We start from the raw sequence: 17656 nt of genomic DNA on the forward strand, positions 1-17656 counted from the left end.
GTTATAACAAGTAACACTATCTCAGTTTTGATTGCCACAAAAGTAAGGGTTTAATATATTAACTAAACAAAGAGGAGCATTAAGTAGAGGTTCTATTCATTAGATATTCTGCAGACAAAAAGCCATAGATATCAAAAGAAAAATATTTTCTATGGTTTTAGAAGATAACGTCTTACTGTATTTGCAATATCATGTGCCATTAGTATTTGCAAAAAAAAGCAGTATTAACATTTAACTTGCAGTCTACACAGTAGACGCTGTGCCATTAGCATGTTTTAGAAGTCCAAGTTCAGTGTTATAAACCACATAGCACACACACACACACAAACATTTAGTATGTACCATAAGACAGCATCTAATCCCTTTTCCATTATTTCTCTGAGCTTTTCTTCTAAAAATGTAAGTGGATCGTCTGGACGCATAACAATTACACCACAAAGCAGCACCTGCGAAAAGAAACTGCAAGTTAATGCCTTTGTGTTGACAGCAAAGTAGCATTTAGATATGAAACTGTTAAAATAAACACAAGTTTACCAACACCTTTTAAAATATTGTAAACTAGAAGCATTTCTTTTTATCACTTCCCTTTAATTCAATTTTTAAAGGTACTATTGCATGTATCAGCATATTTCAATTGCTAGACTTCAAAGCACTGGGTTTAGGATAGTAATAAAATATGTTGTATTTCTTTAACAATTCCTAAGAATTTCATTGCTTTTAATGTCATTAAAGAAAGAATACATAGAAGATTGGATAATTGTATTTACTTCATGAAAAACAGAATTTAAAACAAGATTAATCGTGTGTAGTAAAGAGTATGTTGAACAGGAAGCATGACCAATAATTGATGTTTTAACCAGTATTGAAAACAAAATGCAGTTTAAAAAATATTTCCTTTTCAGGACTGTGTTTTCACACTACTTTGCATTATCTTTTAGTAATAATGCACAATAACCAATGAACTATTTTTCTCATTTGTCCTTTAGCTGTCTTCACCTGAACAACATAGATCATTTATTTTTGGATTGTGAGCCCACATACAGGAAGAACGTCCCAAGTATATTGTAAAACTATATGGACAAATTGCAGTTATTGAAATGAATATTTAATGGAAACTATAAACTAGAAGTTTTTGTGCCTGGTAAAAATTTCAACATATGACTGTGTATCTTTAACTAGGCATTCATCTACATTAATGCAAAAGATGCTGTCGTGGGACACACTCTCTTGTTTATATTTCTCTCTCTCTGCTATAAACAAACTAGCTTTTATTAGTTATCACAAAAACAACACCTGAATTTTTAGATTTTCTTCCAGCTCTGACACTTAGAGAACTGTTTTTCATTGCCTCTGCCCACTCTCTGAGGTGCAGATCTAAATTTTGCTATTCAGAGTCTGCTCTGGCCTCTATAAGCTCATCACCAAAATTCTGACTACGCAATTTCACCATGCACTCATGTTTAATTTTCCCAAACGTTTCACCTATGCACTCAGTGGGTAGAAATACTTCATTTTCTAACAAACACCCATACTGACTCTGACTTATTATTACTGTAATACAACTGATCTATGTAAATACAAAAAGAAATTTTAAGCCCAAGAAATATCCAAAGCAACTGCTACATCTTTGATGGAGCGAGTCAATACAAGAATATAATTGTTTACTCACTGTACAAACCTGAATGATGCGTTACTGCTTTCCTTTCAAGACATGGCCTTTGCTATTATTAAATTAACGTGGAGCATGTGCTTGAATCCTTTGCAGGAAGCATGGTGGGAGGACAAGGGAAAAGAGGAAGGCTCTAAATTAAAACCATGCTATGGACATAGAACAAAAGCCATGCACAACAGAGAGGCAAAACAAGGCACTCTGTCAAGTGGGCGCTCACTCCGTAGGGGCAGAGAGCAGAGCAGGCAGGTAGAGGGAGCGGCCTGGGAACTTTTGCATGCTAGAGAGGCCTGCCACATGCTAACACAATACTACGCAGAAACAGAATCAGACAATAATGTAAATTGGAAGGGATCTCTGAAGGTTTTTGAACAGAAGTTGTGCATGCTCCAGGATTGGAAGTGTTCAAAGTCAGGCTGGACAGGATTTCGAGCACCCTGATCTAGTGAAAAATGTCCCTGCAGGGGACATGTCCGTGGCAGGGGGGTTGGACTAGATGATCTCTGAAGGTCCATTCCAACCCAAATTTTTCTATGATTCTAAGTTAAGATCAATATGAAAAGGCACAGAAAAATATTTCTTTATGCACAGACACAATGAAAGGCAATTGTCTTCAGTTTAGACACCTTGAATATTTATAACACTAATGAACACACTGATTCCAACCTTAGCATCTCCTCAATCTTCTTAACAAAAATGCAGTTTGCAAGGTATACCTTGATGGTTGATTATACTAAGAAAATATCATACATACATCCCTTACCATTGTTATTCATGACAAACAGTATCATTTTAAATAATATACAGGCAGTTACATGGCTTTCATCATAAATTTTCCTATGGACAGATTTCCCAAAGCCAATCCCAACATTGGTCAGGTACTCCCTCTGCTGGATTAAGCCAGCATGTGCCTGCCGTATGAATGCCATTTTCTATTATTTCAAGTTTTGTTTATCTTTTTTTTGTTTGTTTCCCTCCTTTTTCAAACAGATACAAACAACTTTTTTTTTCCTTTGGATGTTCTGAAAGGTCTCCAACACAGGAAATGCAAACTATCTAACTATATACTGGAGTGCAAGGCTTCTGTGCAACATTTGAGAATTCATATATAAAACTTAAGTAAGGAATTGTAACACCTGCTTTTGCAATCCTCATTCAGGTACTCTTCAGTGATGCTTGGGTGAGGTGCAAAACTGAAAACAATTAAGCCGAATCTGTACAAGGCTGGCTATTTCTATTAGACTTCTACAAGACTCTCAAATCTGAAAGAGTCCATCTACAATTTTTTTCAACCTATAAATTTTATTTATTCATAACATTAAACAACTAAAAGTATACTCATACATCAAATGATCATGAGTCACATATCATCACAACCCCCAGTGAACCAACTACCAAACAAGTACTAAAAAAGAAAAAAACATCAATAAAACTACTAGAGCGCAACTAAGTTATCAGGCTAGAATTAAATATTAGGTCAGGTTTTATATGAACTGCTGCTATTCATCAATCTGAAAAAGCTCATCTGTTGTTTAAAAGCTCACAAAGGAAAAGTCCTAAAATCATGCAGCATTCAGTTTAAAGGTTAGTAATGGAAGAACCAGTTTTAGCCTCCCTTCCTCTGTACATTTAGCAACTGTTAAAAATACATTCATACCTACATATATTCTTATTCCTTATTCATATGTGAAAGAGAGCTATTTAGAATCAGTATATTCATCATTTGAATAAAATAAAAATTTGATACTGATACCTGTCCTGCTTTCAGGAGGGATAGAGTTAATTTTCTTCCTAGCAGCTGGTGTAGTGCTGTGCTTTGGACTTAGGATGAGAATAATGTTAATAACACACTAATATTTAAGCTGTTGCCAAGCAGTCAAGGACTTTTCAGCTTCTCGTACTGTCCTGCCAAGGAGAAGGTGGGGGGCACCCAAGAAGCTGGGAGTGGGGACAGCCAGGACAGCTGGCCCAAACTGCCCAAAGGGTATTCCATACCATATGACATCATGATCAGTATATAACTGGGGGGTTGGCCGGGAGGTGAGGCAGCTCGGTGTCTTGTGGAACTCAAGTGGTGAGGAATTGTGCTGTTCATAATTTGGTTTGTATATTCTTTTTTTTCCTTTTTTTGTCCTATTAAACTGTCTTTATATCAGCCCACGAGTTTTATTTTTTTCTTTTCCAGTTTCAATTCTCTCCCCCATCCTACTGGGAGGGGGGATTGAGTGAATGGCTGTGTGGCTGTTTTAGCTGCCTGCCAGGTTAAACCATGACAATATCCAACATGTTTTACAAACTCTTCAGCTATAACTTTTTTTCTTTCATTGAAATTATGTCAGTACACAGAGCAATAGTTTTGCTGATGTTAACAGACATTTTCTAAACAGTAACTTCTATTTATTTCCAAGACCAAACAGACAGTATGACTGGGTAGCATGGATGATGACTATCAGCTCTGCCTTAGAAAATATTCCCTGAGAGGATGAAGAAACATACATGTCTTGTGTATAAAGTTTTTCAAAGCAAAAAGTTTCAAGATCTAAGTTTTATGCCTCAGATAATCGAAAGATAACATACTCATTTTTACCAAAAAATTCTTAACAGCGGCCTATTTTCATCATTTTCTCTTACTCCTAGTCCTGGACAAATCAACAAAGCATCTACTCAATAGTAATTTATTAGAGATATAACAAGCTTTAAACTTAATGATTCTCCCAAACCCCATAGGTTATCCAGAATCAATAGATGCCTTTGGGTGTAGTTTTGCTAACAACTCCAGTTGTTTTTCTGGCAGCCCTTATAATGTGTAATGCCTTTCCAGAAGCACCTACTAAAAGTCAAGAGACTGTATGTTTTCCTGTTGAACATCAAAAAAAGAACAAAATAGGTTCCACAAAACCCATCTTTTCTGTGAAGCTTGGATAAAACCCCTTGACCATGGTTGATTTTGATGTGTTGTGACTACTGCCTGTCCCTGCTCACCAATAGTGACCATACTGCCTCTTTGTGTTTTTCTTGCCCATTTGTGTTTCTTATGTGCATTTGCTGACTCACCGTCAGCCTCCAAGGCACCTGGGCAGGGAACATCTTTTGATAAATGTACAGCACCTAGCACAACATAATAGCCTGAGTCATTACCCAAGTTTCTAATCATTACGATGATGATGATTGTAATAAACATATAAAGGTTTGTTCATAAAACGAAGGAATAAAGGGGTTAAGTAAAATAACAGGAACTCAGAAGGCAGAACTGAAAAAACCAACCAAACAAAAAAAAAACCAACCTGACAATTATGTTCAGATAAAGAACAAAAAGAAACCTGCAAAGTGGCTAATTCCAGAGCAATATAGCTAGCTTGCAGGCATTTTGTTGAGCAATATAGCTGGCTTAAGTGTAACAAATGTAATGACCAAATATGGAAGTTTACCTATAGGTCAAGGACTGAGCTGCGAGGAAGAGGAGCACCTCCCCCCCCAGGACCACCGGAGGGCAGATCACGACCACCTAGCAACAGGCCGCGCAGACGCAGAGTACAACAAGCAAGCCGGAACTAAGAAGACTGTAAGAACTCTGGGGTCTGGGAGGGAAGGTGCGAGCCCTTGGCGGGAGCAGAGACTTCCCCGGCTGCCCAGCGCTGTTTTGCCTGCTGTCGCTTGCTTTAATAAATCAAATTAACTTAATTGGCAAGGACTTTGGCTCTTTATTGCCCCTAACCTATAACAATGATGACTCTTACAAGAAGTAGTATGTGAGATGAATATTAAAAAAAAAAAATTACCGAGAAAGATAAGAATTTTGTTATTTTGATTTGTTGCTACAAATGTGTGTTATTTCCCAGCCTCATACTTCCAGTGCTGAAGACGTGCTGTTCACAGTATATTCAAATTACATTACCATTTATACATTTTAGCTATTCCATAACACCTTGCTTAAATGCCAATGCAGTGTTATAAATATTAAATACTATTATTTCATATCTACCTGCAATAAGAGACTACACCTTAAAACCAGATGCATTTTGCAAAGACAGTAAAAGCCTGCTATCCCCAGCAGGAGTTCTAGCAAGGTGGGCAGCAGCCCAAAGCAGCCAATTAACAGTGATAATGAAGCTGATGCAGAACTGTGACAGAATGGTTGTCCACTCTGTCTCTTCTGGAGACCCAGAAAGTCTGGTCTGCTGCTGCTATTCCCATGAAGGGAAGAGAAGGAAAAGAGGAGGGTGTGTGAAACACATCATGAGGCCAGGACTGGCCATGAGTTTCAACCCTCCACTAATCCAGAGTAGAAAGCCTGGCTTCTCTCTTCCAGCCATAAGCCCATTCCTCTTTCTACCACTTAGTCATTGATCCCTCATGGCAAAATTCATTTGGGTCACATTGCAGAAAGACCTTAAGCCAGCTCTGCATCCAAATTTAATTTTAACGTTGTAAGAATACAGCTACTAACAACAGTGAAAGTTGTCATATGCATAGCGTTTGCAGGCTTACAGTTTGCCTGACTTTTTATGGTTACTGTTTAAAAGTAAATCTGGATGAGAACTGAAAGAGAGGAATCAGTCAGGAATGAAAGACTCAAACACAGCAGGGAATCCCAAATTATTTGGACACGATTATTTGGACTCCAACTGTGTTTGGATGATGTCCAAACCACAACCTAATCATAAAAAGACTCAAGCAAATGGCCATTTTATAACTCTATATGCTTAATTTTGAGAATACATGTGTAAATGTTCATAGGTCTTGGCTTAGCTTTGATGTTCCTTAATACAGGGACCAGTATCATCTCATTTATCTTCACACCAAGCATACTGTAACTTCATAAAGAAATTAAAATATAAAAAAATGAAATAAGAAATATGGGTAGATATCAGCAAGCACCAACCTCTAAGAAACAAGGGAAAAAATAGAAAAAAAAGATCTTACACAAAAGATCTTAACTGTAATTCTTTCATTTTTAGTTTATTAACTTAATGCCACTGTTGGTATAAAGGTCTTTATAACTTTTGCTTGGAAATGTAAATATGAGCTATTTTGAAGTGCTGAATCAAGAAACACACCTCATGCAGATGTATCTTATCTTTTGTTTTTCTGTGCTTAGAAAAAACAGAATGATCAACAGACAGGCTCTCAGGAGAGGTACTCAGTCTGCATGGCAGTGCTGCTCTACAATTATTCTAATTGGCTCAAGATTTCTTTATTAATGTTTCCATGGAAATCCTGGCTCTAATAGCTGCTTGCAAATGGGGTCTATTTTTGGTAGCTAAAATGTATCAGGATGTCTCTTAAACTTGTATTTCTGCATTGTGCCTTTCTTTGTTTTAAGGAAACTGAAAAACAGCTGCTGCAGATTTTGAAACAGGCACAGGTAAATGTGACAGAGATAAACAGGGAGGAAACTAAAGAAATACAGAGAATCAGGTAAGAATCCTAAAGGCAAACCCACCAACTCTGTTTCCCCCCTAGTCCTTCACATTGTGACAAAGTTTTATTCTCTAACATTTCATGGAAGTTTATTTACTCCTTGGTCAATAAATAATCCACCACCATCTAAAATGCGGTCCACCACCATCTTTACCTTTGACAGGCCATAAAAAAACTACCGATTGTACCCACAGCGCTCAGAAATGAAGCATCCAGCGACTGCACATGTCAAAAGTTTCCAGCTGAAATCTAGAAGTGCTTCTGCAATTAAAACTAAAAAACTTAAGCAAATCTAGGGAAGGTGACAATGCAGTTCACTGCATGCACCTTCATTTCAGTCATCTTTTGAATTTAAACATGGATGAAGTAGCAGAATTGCCCTGTTCTATCTTGTTTCTATTTTAAAGTTTTCACCAATTACTTGAAGCAAGATATTAACAAAAGGACAAGAACACAAACACGCTCCACACCCGCACAGAGCAGCTTTAAGGGCGTGAAATACCCTGGCCAAGGCTGAGGGACCCAACGACCCGGTACCGGGGCACTGCCGAGGGGTACAGGGGACCGTTCGGGGGATGCTCGTTGCCTCCCTCCCACGGATGCTACCGGGGGAGTTTGTGGTCCCACCGACTCCAGTGGGGACCAGGCTGCCGGCCAGCGAGGACGACCGGCCGGGTTGTGGACGGCCAGGGCCTGCTGAGAGGGCTGCCTCCCCCACCCCGCCGGGGGCCCGACTCCCACAGGAGCTGCCACAGCGCAGCCAGACACCGCCGCACGCGGGCCGTCCCTTCCCGCCTGCCACAGCGCCTGCGCAGAAAGTGGTGGCGCGGGCCAAGGCCAGGGCGGTGGTTGGTGGTCCCGGGGGGAAGGGGGGGCCGTTTCCCGCTGCTCCCTGTGGAGGGGCACGGCGAGGCATCAGCAGCCCGCTTTCGCGGGGGCTGCTGCCGTTACCTCGTAGACGTCGAGGAGGCTGTGGCGACTGAAGTAAGCTCGGAGCTCGGCGCTCGCGGTCCCGAGGGACGCCATGGCGGCGCTGGGCCCGGCTGCGGCGGCGGTCGCGTAGCAACAGACCCGCGGCCTGGAGCTGCCCGGGCCGAGGTGTCCCGCGGTCCCCGCTGCCGCCCTGCGCGGCACTGGCAGCCGGCTGGGACGGGCACCTTGTCTCTGCCTCACGGACAGCCTGTTTCTCGCTCCCCATCGAGTGGAGCAAGGAGCTGTAGCAAGGCTTTCACGTACTAAGAGGCAGAGAGGAGTATCTACCGATTAGCTGTTGGGAGTGGTCCCAGAGAGCCCCTCCAGCCTCGCACTACCACGATTTCCTTGCCAATGCTTCGGCTCTCCACCCTAGCCTGATTTCCAACCGAGTGAAGCGCTACCGGTGTTTTCTGCCGGCACGGGCGCCCACCGCGGAGGCCCAGCACGTTTGGCAGACGCTGGGTGTCCGAACGGGCAGCGGGTAAATGGCACTGCGGGAGCACGGCCTTGCGTTAGTGTTTAAAGCCAACAAGCACAGGCAGCATTAGCAGGGTAAGGATTGGGTCAGCAGGTGATACCTGTGAATATTGAAATATTAAGATCAATTCAAGCAATTAGAGCCATTGCTCAATAGATGTAACCAAACAAAAGGGAAACCATTGTAACTTAGAAAATAATTAGTTGTAAGATAAGAAGCTCTGGAACAATCTCATTTTAAACAGCTCGGCCTTGGAAGAACAGTTGTGCAAAGATAAGAAAGTTACAAGGTGATCACAAAACCAGCCTTGAGGGATAAGGTGTAGGTGATACCAGGAGCGAGTCTGAAGACCCCCGAGGACCACCCGGAGGTGCCAACAAACATGGGCGAAAGACATTAGCATATGCTAACGAGTTCCCGGAAAATCCATGCATGTGATAAGCACTACTCGGAAATATACTGAATATGTATATTAACATAGTATAAATACTTGCTAGTTTTGTCTTTTGGGTGTGCACGTTAGGTGGAGTTATCCCCCGTGCACCCAGCGCTGCAATAAAGAATGCCTGCTTCCTAAAACTTCAAAATAAGTCTTAGTGAATTATTTTGCCGCTTTCCGGTAACACAGGTATACGTACCCCCGAGGCAAATATTGCTGTATTTTGTTAAAACTTCAAATAGTTTTTTTATAGGGGTTGTATGTGGTCTAATTAATGCCTTTATTATAAATAACTTAGTAGCTGTAATAAAGTGCATTTCTATTTTCCTCCCGGGTTGGAGCAGCCTTCCCGAAGGGGAAGCCCGTTTCGGTGCGCGGTGCAGGCGGTCAGGCTGGCGCGGGGCTGCGGGTTATTTTTCCCTTTAAACCAAAAGCTGCATCGCACCGTCGCTACGTGGGTTTGCGCTTCGTGCCCCCCAGCAGGCTGAGGGCCCTCTCGCGCCACACACAGCGCTGGCGGGTCGGCACCCCGGGAGTCCCCCGGCAGGGCAGAGCCCCAGGGCCCCGCTGCAGCAGGGAAGGGGGGCCCGGAGCTGAGCCGCGCCGGATGGGGCGGTGGCTTCCGCGGCGGCGGCCGGGGAAATGGGGGAACCGCGGGGGGCGGCGGCGAGAGCGGCGGCCATCGTGCTCGGGGCGGGCGCCTGCTACTGTCTGTGGCGGCTGGTGGCGGGCGGCCGGCGGGGACGGCAGGCTGCGGCCGGGACCGCCCGGGGCCCGCCGTCAGGTGAGGCGCAGGGCGGGCGGGTCGCCGCTGCCTGGCTGCAGGCCGAGCGGCCGGGCCTCCGCTGTGCCGGTGACCGCGAAGGAGGCCCCACGCAGCCGCGGCGGGGTCGGGGTGGGGAGGGGGGTTCCAGCTCCCGCCGGGCGCTGCCCGCGCCTCTGGATGTGGCCTCCGCGGCAGCTGCTCCCGGCCTGAGGGGGTACCGCTGGGCTGCTCACCGGCCCGCCCCTAGCCGTGCCACGTTTTGAAAGGTCTCTAGAGCATGTTTGATCTTTTAAAAAAAGCTTAATTTATTTTTTTAAAGTCCCCTAAAGCATATCCAGTGTATTTACTTAGTGGGCTGATTTGTGTTCCCCCTATAATGCAAAGCTAAACAAAGTGTTTAGATGAGGATGAGATGAGGATAAAAACCAGTTTTGTTTTTCAAGCTAGCTTTTGGATTGTCATAATTAACTGACCTTTTTTTTTTCCCCAAAGAATACTATGATGTTTGCCTGATGAGGTGGTGGCAGCAAATATGTGGAATTATAAAGGACTGGTTAGCTTCTAAAAAGTAATCTCAATTCATCTCTGACTGGTCCAGTAGTCATAGATCAGCTCTTCAGGCTATTCAGCTAGCTAAATAGCTGTGCCTCCAACCTGGCTGTAAATGGTCTTTGATGGCATTTGTGTCACCCTTTTATGAAAGCCAGATACTCCATAACATCATTCTGACTCAGAAAGAGCCTTCCTCAGCTGGTGTAGTTATGTCATTCTTAATATTGTGGCTGTTACTTCATCAAAGGACCTCAGGGTACTAGCAAAACATTATTATCATAATTTCTGGAAGCAGCAGTCTGCAAGTCAGAAGTTTTATTTTCTTTTCCTACAGCATCCAGACAGATTTCCACATTTCCTGTTTGGTGAATATTCCTAATAATTTTGATGGGGAGGTTCGCTGTTAGTTAACCAAAGAGTAACATACATCAAGCTCTTATTACGTATTCCTTTTATTTTCTACTTTGAAAAGAGGTAGTTGGAGGACATGGGGAAAAAAGGAGGGAAGTCTGGCTGTTGTAAAACACAGTCCTTTTGTCATGATATGATGGTTGGGTACAATCAAACTTAGAATAATGCGTCCTACAACTGAGAGCTAAACCTCAGCTTTGTTAAAAAAAAAAAAAGTTAAGTGGTAACTCAGTGAAATGTCTCAAACTTGGTATCGAGTATTTCATTTTTAAATGCTGACAGACAACAGTCCTCCAGTGTCAACCCATATCATGGATGCGGATGCTCTACAGAAACTTATTCATTTGCTCCAGGCCACAGATGATCCATTAATTCAAGAGCAAGTTTTAATCACTCTCGGCAACAGTGCTGCCTTCTCTGTAAATCAAGTAAGTATTGTTCTGTAGAAAACAACAGTGTTCCAATACCAGGCAGTATGGAGAGGTGCTGTTTTGCTGAAGAGTGACACAGGACTGAGAGCTACAATAGCTTGTGTTCTAAAATCTGTTTTATGTCTATGCCTTAATTTCTGCTAGATCAAATAATATTATTTACCAGTTTCACAAAAATTATCTAAGCTTGATGTTTGTACAACTTTAAGTCTGTACAGAGTTCTGTATTTTCAAAGTGCTGTAAATACCTTTATATCTTTTGTTGCTTGCAGTCATGTAATGTTAATGAAAGGGTTGAATTGAAGCAGGGTTAAATAATTTCAGGTTCAGATGTGAAATTTACTGAGATAATTTAATCTTTTTATCTTTACAATGTTGTATGCAATTTACATCTTGGCAACTTTACAACTATCCAGGTCTCTTTGAATCAATTGGAAATATGATGCAGAAAAACTTTGAGCGGGATGCAGATTTTCATGCCTTTATAAAGGTTTAACCTCCAGGGTCCCACCCTTTTTTATCTTTTGTTGTTTTCCTTTTCGTACGGTACTTCTGACAGCTGTCTATTCTGGCTTCTCAAAACTTTTTTCTTGATATAAATCTCTCAGAACAGAATGTAACTGAATCCTAAGGCCCATTGGCCCATTTTTCATTGTCTTGAAAACAGTACATGTTTTTTTCAGTGATGGTTAGAGTCTAAGTGAGAAAGATTTTTAAAAAAAAAGAAATGGAAAAGAAAGATACAGTTTTGGAACTTATAATAACATAAAGCTGCATCTTGAAATTCTGTTCTGTTCAGTCAGGGCTTTCAGGTAGTGTGACCTGCCTCAGCTATTCTGTAATCTTATTATGCAATAATTACCTTTGATTCTTTATAATCTAAAATGCTTTAAGCATGCTTTGCAGGACAAATTTTAAAAGTGTCATGCCATTGTCAAATAATGTCAAAAAATACTTTGGCCCTAAGCAGTACTATTCCTAATTTCAATGGAAGCAATAAAGCAGTATCGGCTAACAATCTAAACAGAGTAGTCTGTTCTGGAAGTCTTCATTCGCACGTTCCATTTGCGTTAAAATGGAAATTTTGAGGAAAGCCTTCAGGGTTTAATTTAAAATTGTAATAAGCTTGTTAAATATCTGTTTTATATTTCAGGATATAATCCGAAATTTGGATGGCCTTTCTATTATTGGAGGGATGCTCTCCAACTGCATTCCCAAAGTTAAAGAAAAAGCATTAAATGCACTTAATAATTTGAGTATGAATATTAAAAATCAAGAGGAGATACAGGTAAGTTTCTTAAAGGGAAAAATCAAAGTAATTGAGACAGAGGAGATAGTACAGGGCTTTCAGCATATTTGTTAAATACAAGCCAGGATGCCAAAATGTTTTGAGGTTAGACCTACGAGTCAGCAGATCTGGATGATCTGTGCGTCCTGAGGCCAAAAGGATAACATAAAGATGCATTGCATCACTGACACCTTTTTTAAAAGAGAGCTAGGAAACTAGGCGGTTCATGTTCAGCTTTCACCAAATGCTATTAAACAGAGATTGCATTGCTAAGTTTATAGTAAAATTATGTGAGGCAATATGATTTCCAAACATGTCCAGAACATCAGCAGTGCTTGTTTAATAAGATGGATTGCAGACTGAACTTAGCGTGACTCCTTAGGCAAGGGAGAAAAAACAGTAACTGATCCCCTGGGTTTGTATAAGACCAATTTTTCAGGGTGATCGTTTCATCTGAAAAAGAATTGTGTGTAATAACAATAACAAGTCTCACTGGTAAATATAGAAGATGGTATGGATGTGAAAAGACCAGCCATCAAAAATGCATCCTCTTTTGATATTATCAGATTAATCAATAGATCAAGAAGTGACCAAGCAGTGAGCTGATGCAGATTTGAAGATTTTTTTACTATTTTTTTCATTAGCTTGATAAAAAGGCAGTTTGACTGTACATGGTAGTTTGCAGCATCTTGAGCTCTGAGCCACGTTTTTAAAGTAGTGCTTGCCAACAGCAAATATTTCTATAGGCATATAGGTAGAAAATTACTCCTTTGGTAAAGGCAAAGTAACTTTTTTCTTAGTTAGGACTCCCAAGATTTATCGTATAGTGTCATCCAGAAGAAAATTTAGTCAAAAGTAGTTGTTAATGATGTCAGTTGTCATCACTGTACCTGAGGAGTACTCCAGTGAATGGGCCACACGGTTAGAAGAAAGGATGTCATTCCAAGACTTGTCCTTAGCTTGTTCTCAACATTTAAGAAGACAGTGGTTGCTCTAAGTGATTTTTTTAAATAACTCCTTAAAGCAAACGTGCTAGTTCTGAGATGGAGTCAAAGCAGCTTGGGTTTTCAGAACAATTTATGCTTCAGGAAGGTTAGTGAGCATAACTCTGTGTAAGGTCTGCTTCTATCATGCCAATAGAACGTTTAAATATATTCAAAACTAAACAAAAAAATACTTGTTTTCATGAACCTTGATCAGGTTATGTATTCAGCCAGCAGTGTTCAAGAGGTATTTATGCTACTGTGGCTACGACACTGATGCAGTTTGTGAATAGAAAATCTGCTTGTATCAAAAAATGTCTTCTCTTTTTATCTCCTTCCCTTTTTCCCCCAGGTGTATATTACGCAAGTTTGTAGGAACGTTGAGTCAGCTCCCCTGAACTCGGGTCTGCAGCTAGCTGGACTCAGATTGTTGACAAATATGTCTGTTACCAGTGACTACCACCATAAGATGGTAAACTCAATTCCGTGCTTTCTTCATTTGCTTGCAGAAGGAACTGAAACGACACAGGTACTGGGTAGTGTATTCTTACAAACCTTTTACGAAGCTGCTTTACTTGCCTCCTTTTTACTGTTTTTGTAAAATGGTTTAGACTGTACTTAGAAAATCAAATATTCATTAATGATAGCAGATATTACATAAAATCCGTAAAATATGGATCTATATTACTTTCTCAGTGTTAATTAAGGAAGAGGGGAGAAAGGGAATCTTGATAGTGGAACCGTTGGGCTAGAGCTTTAGCAAACCAGTGCTGTGCGCGCTGCTATTGTCCTGGGCGTCTGCTATAGCAACTCCAGAATTCTCTTCTGCTCACTAAACATTGCTACTGCATCACAGAGCAAGGAGGATCTGCATGAGAAAGGCTTCACTGATGCATGAATCTTTCCAGGGAAACATGCCAAGCAGTGATAACCCAAGTTACAGGTTTCTGTTCCCTTATGCTTATTACATCTCTTGCAACAATCTCTTGCAAATGACTGCAGTGGGAAATTGTGCTTATTTGTGAATTATTGTAATGTTGATATAAAAGCTTCAAACAGGGACCAAATTCAGCATTTATTCAAGATGTCACAGTACCATCAATACCAAAGTACTTAGATCAAAACTAGTTTTCCAGAACACAAATTTCCACTAAACGTAGCAGACCTATTTTACTTCAGTACAATAAGCATTTGGCCTTTTCCTAATGTTTAATTAAAAGATTAGTGTGACAATGTCCAGGAGAGTACAAAGGTGTATTTGTATTTGCTTCCGATTGCATTTTAAATACAGTACTTAACTATCCACTGTGGATTTTAAAAATACTCCTTATTTTGCCTACTGTGAGTTGTTTATAGATCTTGCCTTACTCAGTTTAAGGCAAACTGAATTTGCTTCTAAAATATCTATACTTATTACATACATTCTAGTGAGTAATGTATGTAATACATTACTCTAGTGAGTAATGTATGTATAAAACATGAGCTCCGGTTTTTTCCTATACCAAAGACTGTAGCGCACAACTCAGGATGTTCTACCTTTTCTTCTCTAACTCAACACTGACATTATTGATGCCCATTACTGCTGTACTTACTGCTTTTGGAGCTTGCAATGAACTTGTATGTTCCTCATTTCAGATTCAAGTTTTGAAAGTACTTGTGAACTTATCTGCAAACCCAGCCATGGCAAGACATCTTCTCAGAGCTCAAGTAAGGTGTAGATATGTGCATGCATTTGAAGAATTTTCATGTATTAGAAGTATATAAACAACTCCAGAGTAAAATTCTAGGAAGCACCTGGTTAAAATTAGTAGATAGAAATCTACATTCTTTCACAGGCTAGTCTTCTTCCAGAGCAGATACTGTACTTCAGAGGGAGGGTCATAGGGCCTGAGAACTTGAAGACAGTTGGTCACACTTCCCATGTACCATTCCAAATAATCAGGGACATGCAGAGGCCTGTTCTCACCTTCTCTTCCCACCAAAGGGGCAGTACCATGAACTTTGGTGTGTAATATTCAGCGTACCTTGGTAAGTTTCAAAAACAAACCCAAAACCTCATTTCCAGACATGCAGCCAGTCTATAGAATCATAGAATGGTTTGGGTTGGAAGGGACCTCAAAGATCATCTAGTTCCAACCCCACTGCCACAGGCAGGGGCACCCTCCACTAGACCAGGTTGCCCAAAGCCCCATCCAACCTGACTTGAACACTTCCAGGGAGGGGGCATCCACAGCTTCTCTGGGCAACCTGTTCCAGTGCCTCAATGGATTTCTTTCTAATACCTAATCTAAAGCTACCCTCTTTTAGTTTAAAGCCATTACCCCTTGTCCTGTCACTACACTCCCTGATAGAGTCCCTCTCCATCCTTCCTGTAGCCCCCTTCAGGTCCTGGAAGGCCGGAGACCAGGAACAAATGTCAAATACAACCAGTACTGTAAATGATCCTTCTCAACAGCTGTTTCTATAGCTAACATACTGTACCTAAGGAGACCAAATTCCATGGAAATCCCCACCCTTTTCTCAAATGCAGCCATAAAAGTGAACTTTCCCTGTGCATTTACTGATATCTTCGTGGAGAACTTGATCAGACATTAGCCACTGCTGGCTTGGCATACAGGTTTATTTCAGTTACAGCCTTTCCTTACACCAAAACAGGGAGTCAGGGGCTGGAATAGTGCTGCGTCCTCCTCTCTCCCCAAAGCAAGTTTCTTAAGATATGCAGTGGCTTTTACATTTGAGCTATCAGCCATGAGCAAAGCTAGTCTAGCTACTACCAGTTTTTCATAATTAAAACGAGATTAGGGTAGCTAAATATTTGGTTCCGTGTTAAAAGTGTGTCCTTTTCTCACTTATCAGATGTGTTAATATAAAAACATTCCGATCACTGCAGAGGGCAAAAGCAACGTTACTGAGAAGGAAAGCAGACCCTCTCTTCCAAATGGGAATTTTCCAGACAGCCACATTTTGGAGGTTGAAAGTACAAAGCATTTATTAGCCTGTGATGCGCAAGCCAGTCTTTTCTAAAGAGGAAATGTGCCTGCTGTGCAAGTTTCTGGCATGCTTTCACAGCATGTGGAGTTCTGGTATTTCATAGGGTTTCTGATTTCCATGGTTTAGGTGCAGATCTTTTTTTTCCCATTTTTTTAAAGTTAGATTTAGTTACATGTACTTACTGCTGGCAATTAAGTATGGATTATTTCTTGAATATCCTAGGTGCCATCATTGCTGTTACTTTTCGACAACTGTGTAAACCGAGATATTCTGCTTAGAGCCCTGGCATTTGCAGCAAACTTGAAAAAACCCATGAATGATGAAGATGGCACCATGATTCAGGACCAATACAGTGAAGGTTCAATTTTCTTTACATTCTGCAGGGACTCTACCCAATTCGCGCAGAAACTGGCATCTTTGTTGCATCACCCCGATACCGAAGTGAAAGAGCAACTTGTGAGAATATTAACACAATAGGTGTTTTTTTTAAAAAAAAGACAGACTGACCTGATGAAAATATCTAATCTTAAGAATGCTATGCTAAAACAAACACAAGCAGCAAACAATAAACCAACCAAAAAATACTGACTACTACCATATTACTAGGCAAAATCAGTTACTACAAAAGGGAATGCAATGTATTTAATATAGAGAGCGTAACAGATACTAATGTATTTTTTTTTATAAGCAAGATAAAAGCAGTAGCTTAATTGGTACCAAGAAACCACTGTACAGCTGGTACCTGTACACAGAGGGGGGAGGAGTAGTTTAAAATGTGAAAACTTTCGTATGTACAGTGAACATTGTAAATGGATGAGTAAAATGAATTGAAATACTCAATGTCAAAGACTTTTTGTTGCCTTAAGTATTTGCAGCTGTTGAATAAATGGTGCATTAAAGATTTAGCAATTGGAGATAAGGCATTTACATTCTATTGATCTGATATCTACTAAATGGGTGCAGGGAAGTTTTGTAAAATATTAAATAAAACTAATACCAAACTATTATTGGCTTCCTACAAAATTAATTTTCAATGAAAACTGCATATTAAAGTTACCCAGCCTATGTTTTTTCACCTTACCTGCATGCAATACATTCTAAAACTACATTCTCATAGGCTTAGTGTACCCATTGCATTTAGCCAAATGGCAGTGAGTGCAGTTAACCACAACCCTACAAGGTTTGTACACTTGAAGAAAAATCAAAAGGCTTTTATCTTGCTTTGAAAGTGTCACTTTAAGGAAAGCATACA

At 40.7% G+C, this 17656-nt stretch overlaps 2 protein-coding genes across 4 annotated transcripts in view; one reads left to right on the top strand and one right to left on the bottom strand.

Annotated features, from left to right (window-relative positions):
* Positions 1-8136, bottom strand: part of FBXL13 (F-box and leucine rich repeat protein 13) — a 102348-nt gene extending 94212 nt beyond the window's left edge. Inside the window, exons 1-2 of the mRNA XM_075776541.1 lie at positions 8042-8136; positions 343-446 (exon numbers count right to left, since the gene is read on the bottom strand). Of these exons, the coding sequence (XP_075632656.1) occupies positions 343-446; positions 8042-8116 (179 nt within the window). The 5' untranslated portion in view covers positions 8117-8136. The remainder of the gene's footprint in view (positions 1-342; positions 447-8041) is intronic.
* Positions 8137-8193: 57 nt separating this feature from the next.
* On the top strand, positions 8194-17408 carry ARMC10 (armadillo repeat containing 10). 3 transcript variants are annotated; one of them, XM_075736711.1, is made up of 6 exons: positions 8194-8546; positions 10994-11139; positions 12296-12430; positions 13766-13942; positions 15049-15120; positions 16627-17408. In XM_075736711.1, the coding sequence occupies exons 2-6, from the start codon at positions 11023-11025 to the stop codon at positions 16879-16881; spliced, it is 756 nt and encodes a 251-aa protein (XP_075592826.1). In that variant the 5' UTR covers positions 8194-8546; positions 10994-11022; the 3' UTR covers positions 16882-17408. The 3 variants fall into 3 exon arrangements, with proteins under 3 accessions (XP_075592826.1, XP_075592913.1, XP_075592755.1); XM_075736798.1 differs by lacking the exon at positions 8194-8546 and adding an exon at positions 8598-8617; XM_075736640.1 differs by lacking the exon at positions 8194-8546 and adding an exon at positions 9416-9766.
* Positions 17409-17656: the final 248 nt, after the last annotated feature.

This window comes from Balearica regulorum, chromosome 1 (assembly GCF_011004875.1).
Source record: "Balearica regulorum gibbericeps isolate bBalReg1 chromosome 1, bBalReg1.pri, whole genome shotgun sequence".
NCBI lineage: Eukaryota > Metazoa > Chordata > Aves > Gruiformes > Gruidae > Balearica > Balearica regulorum.

Bases quoted from the DNA above. Each gene is read 5' to 3' on its own strand.
- ARMC10 (XM_075736640.1), top strand. From the start codon at position 9,625: ATGGGGGAACCGCGGGGGGCGGCGGCGAGAGCGGCGGCCATCGTGCTC. The intron at 9,767-10,993 runs GTGAGGCGCAGG...AAATGCTGACAG, and splicing joins CGCCCGGGGCCCGCCGTCAG to ACAACAGTCCTCCAGTGTCA. The intron at 12,431-13,765 runs GTAAGTTTCTTA...TTTTTCCCCCAG, and splicing joins AAAATCAAGAGGAGATACAG to GTGTATATTACGCAAGTTTG.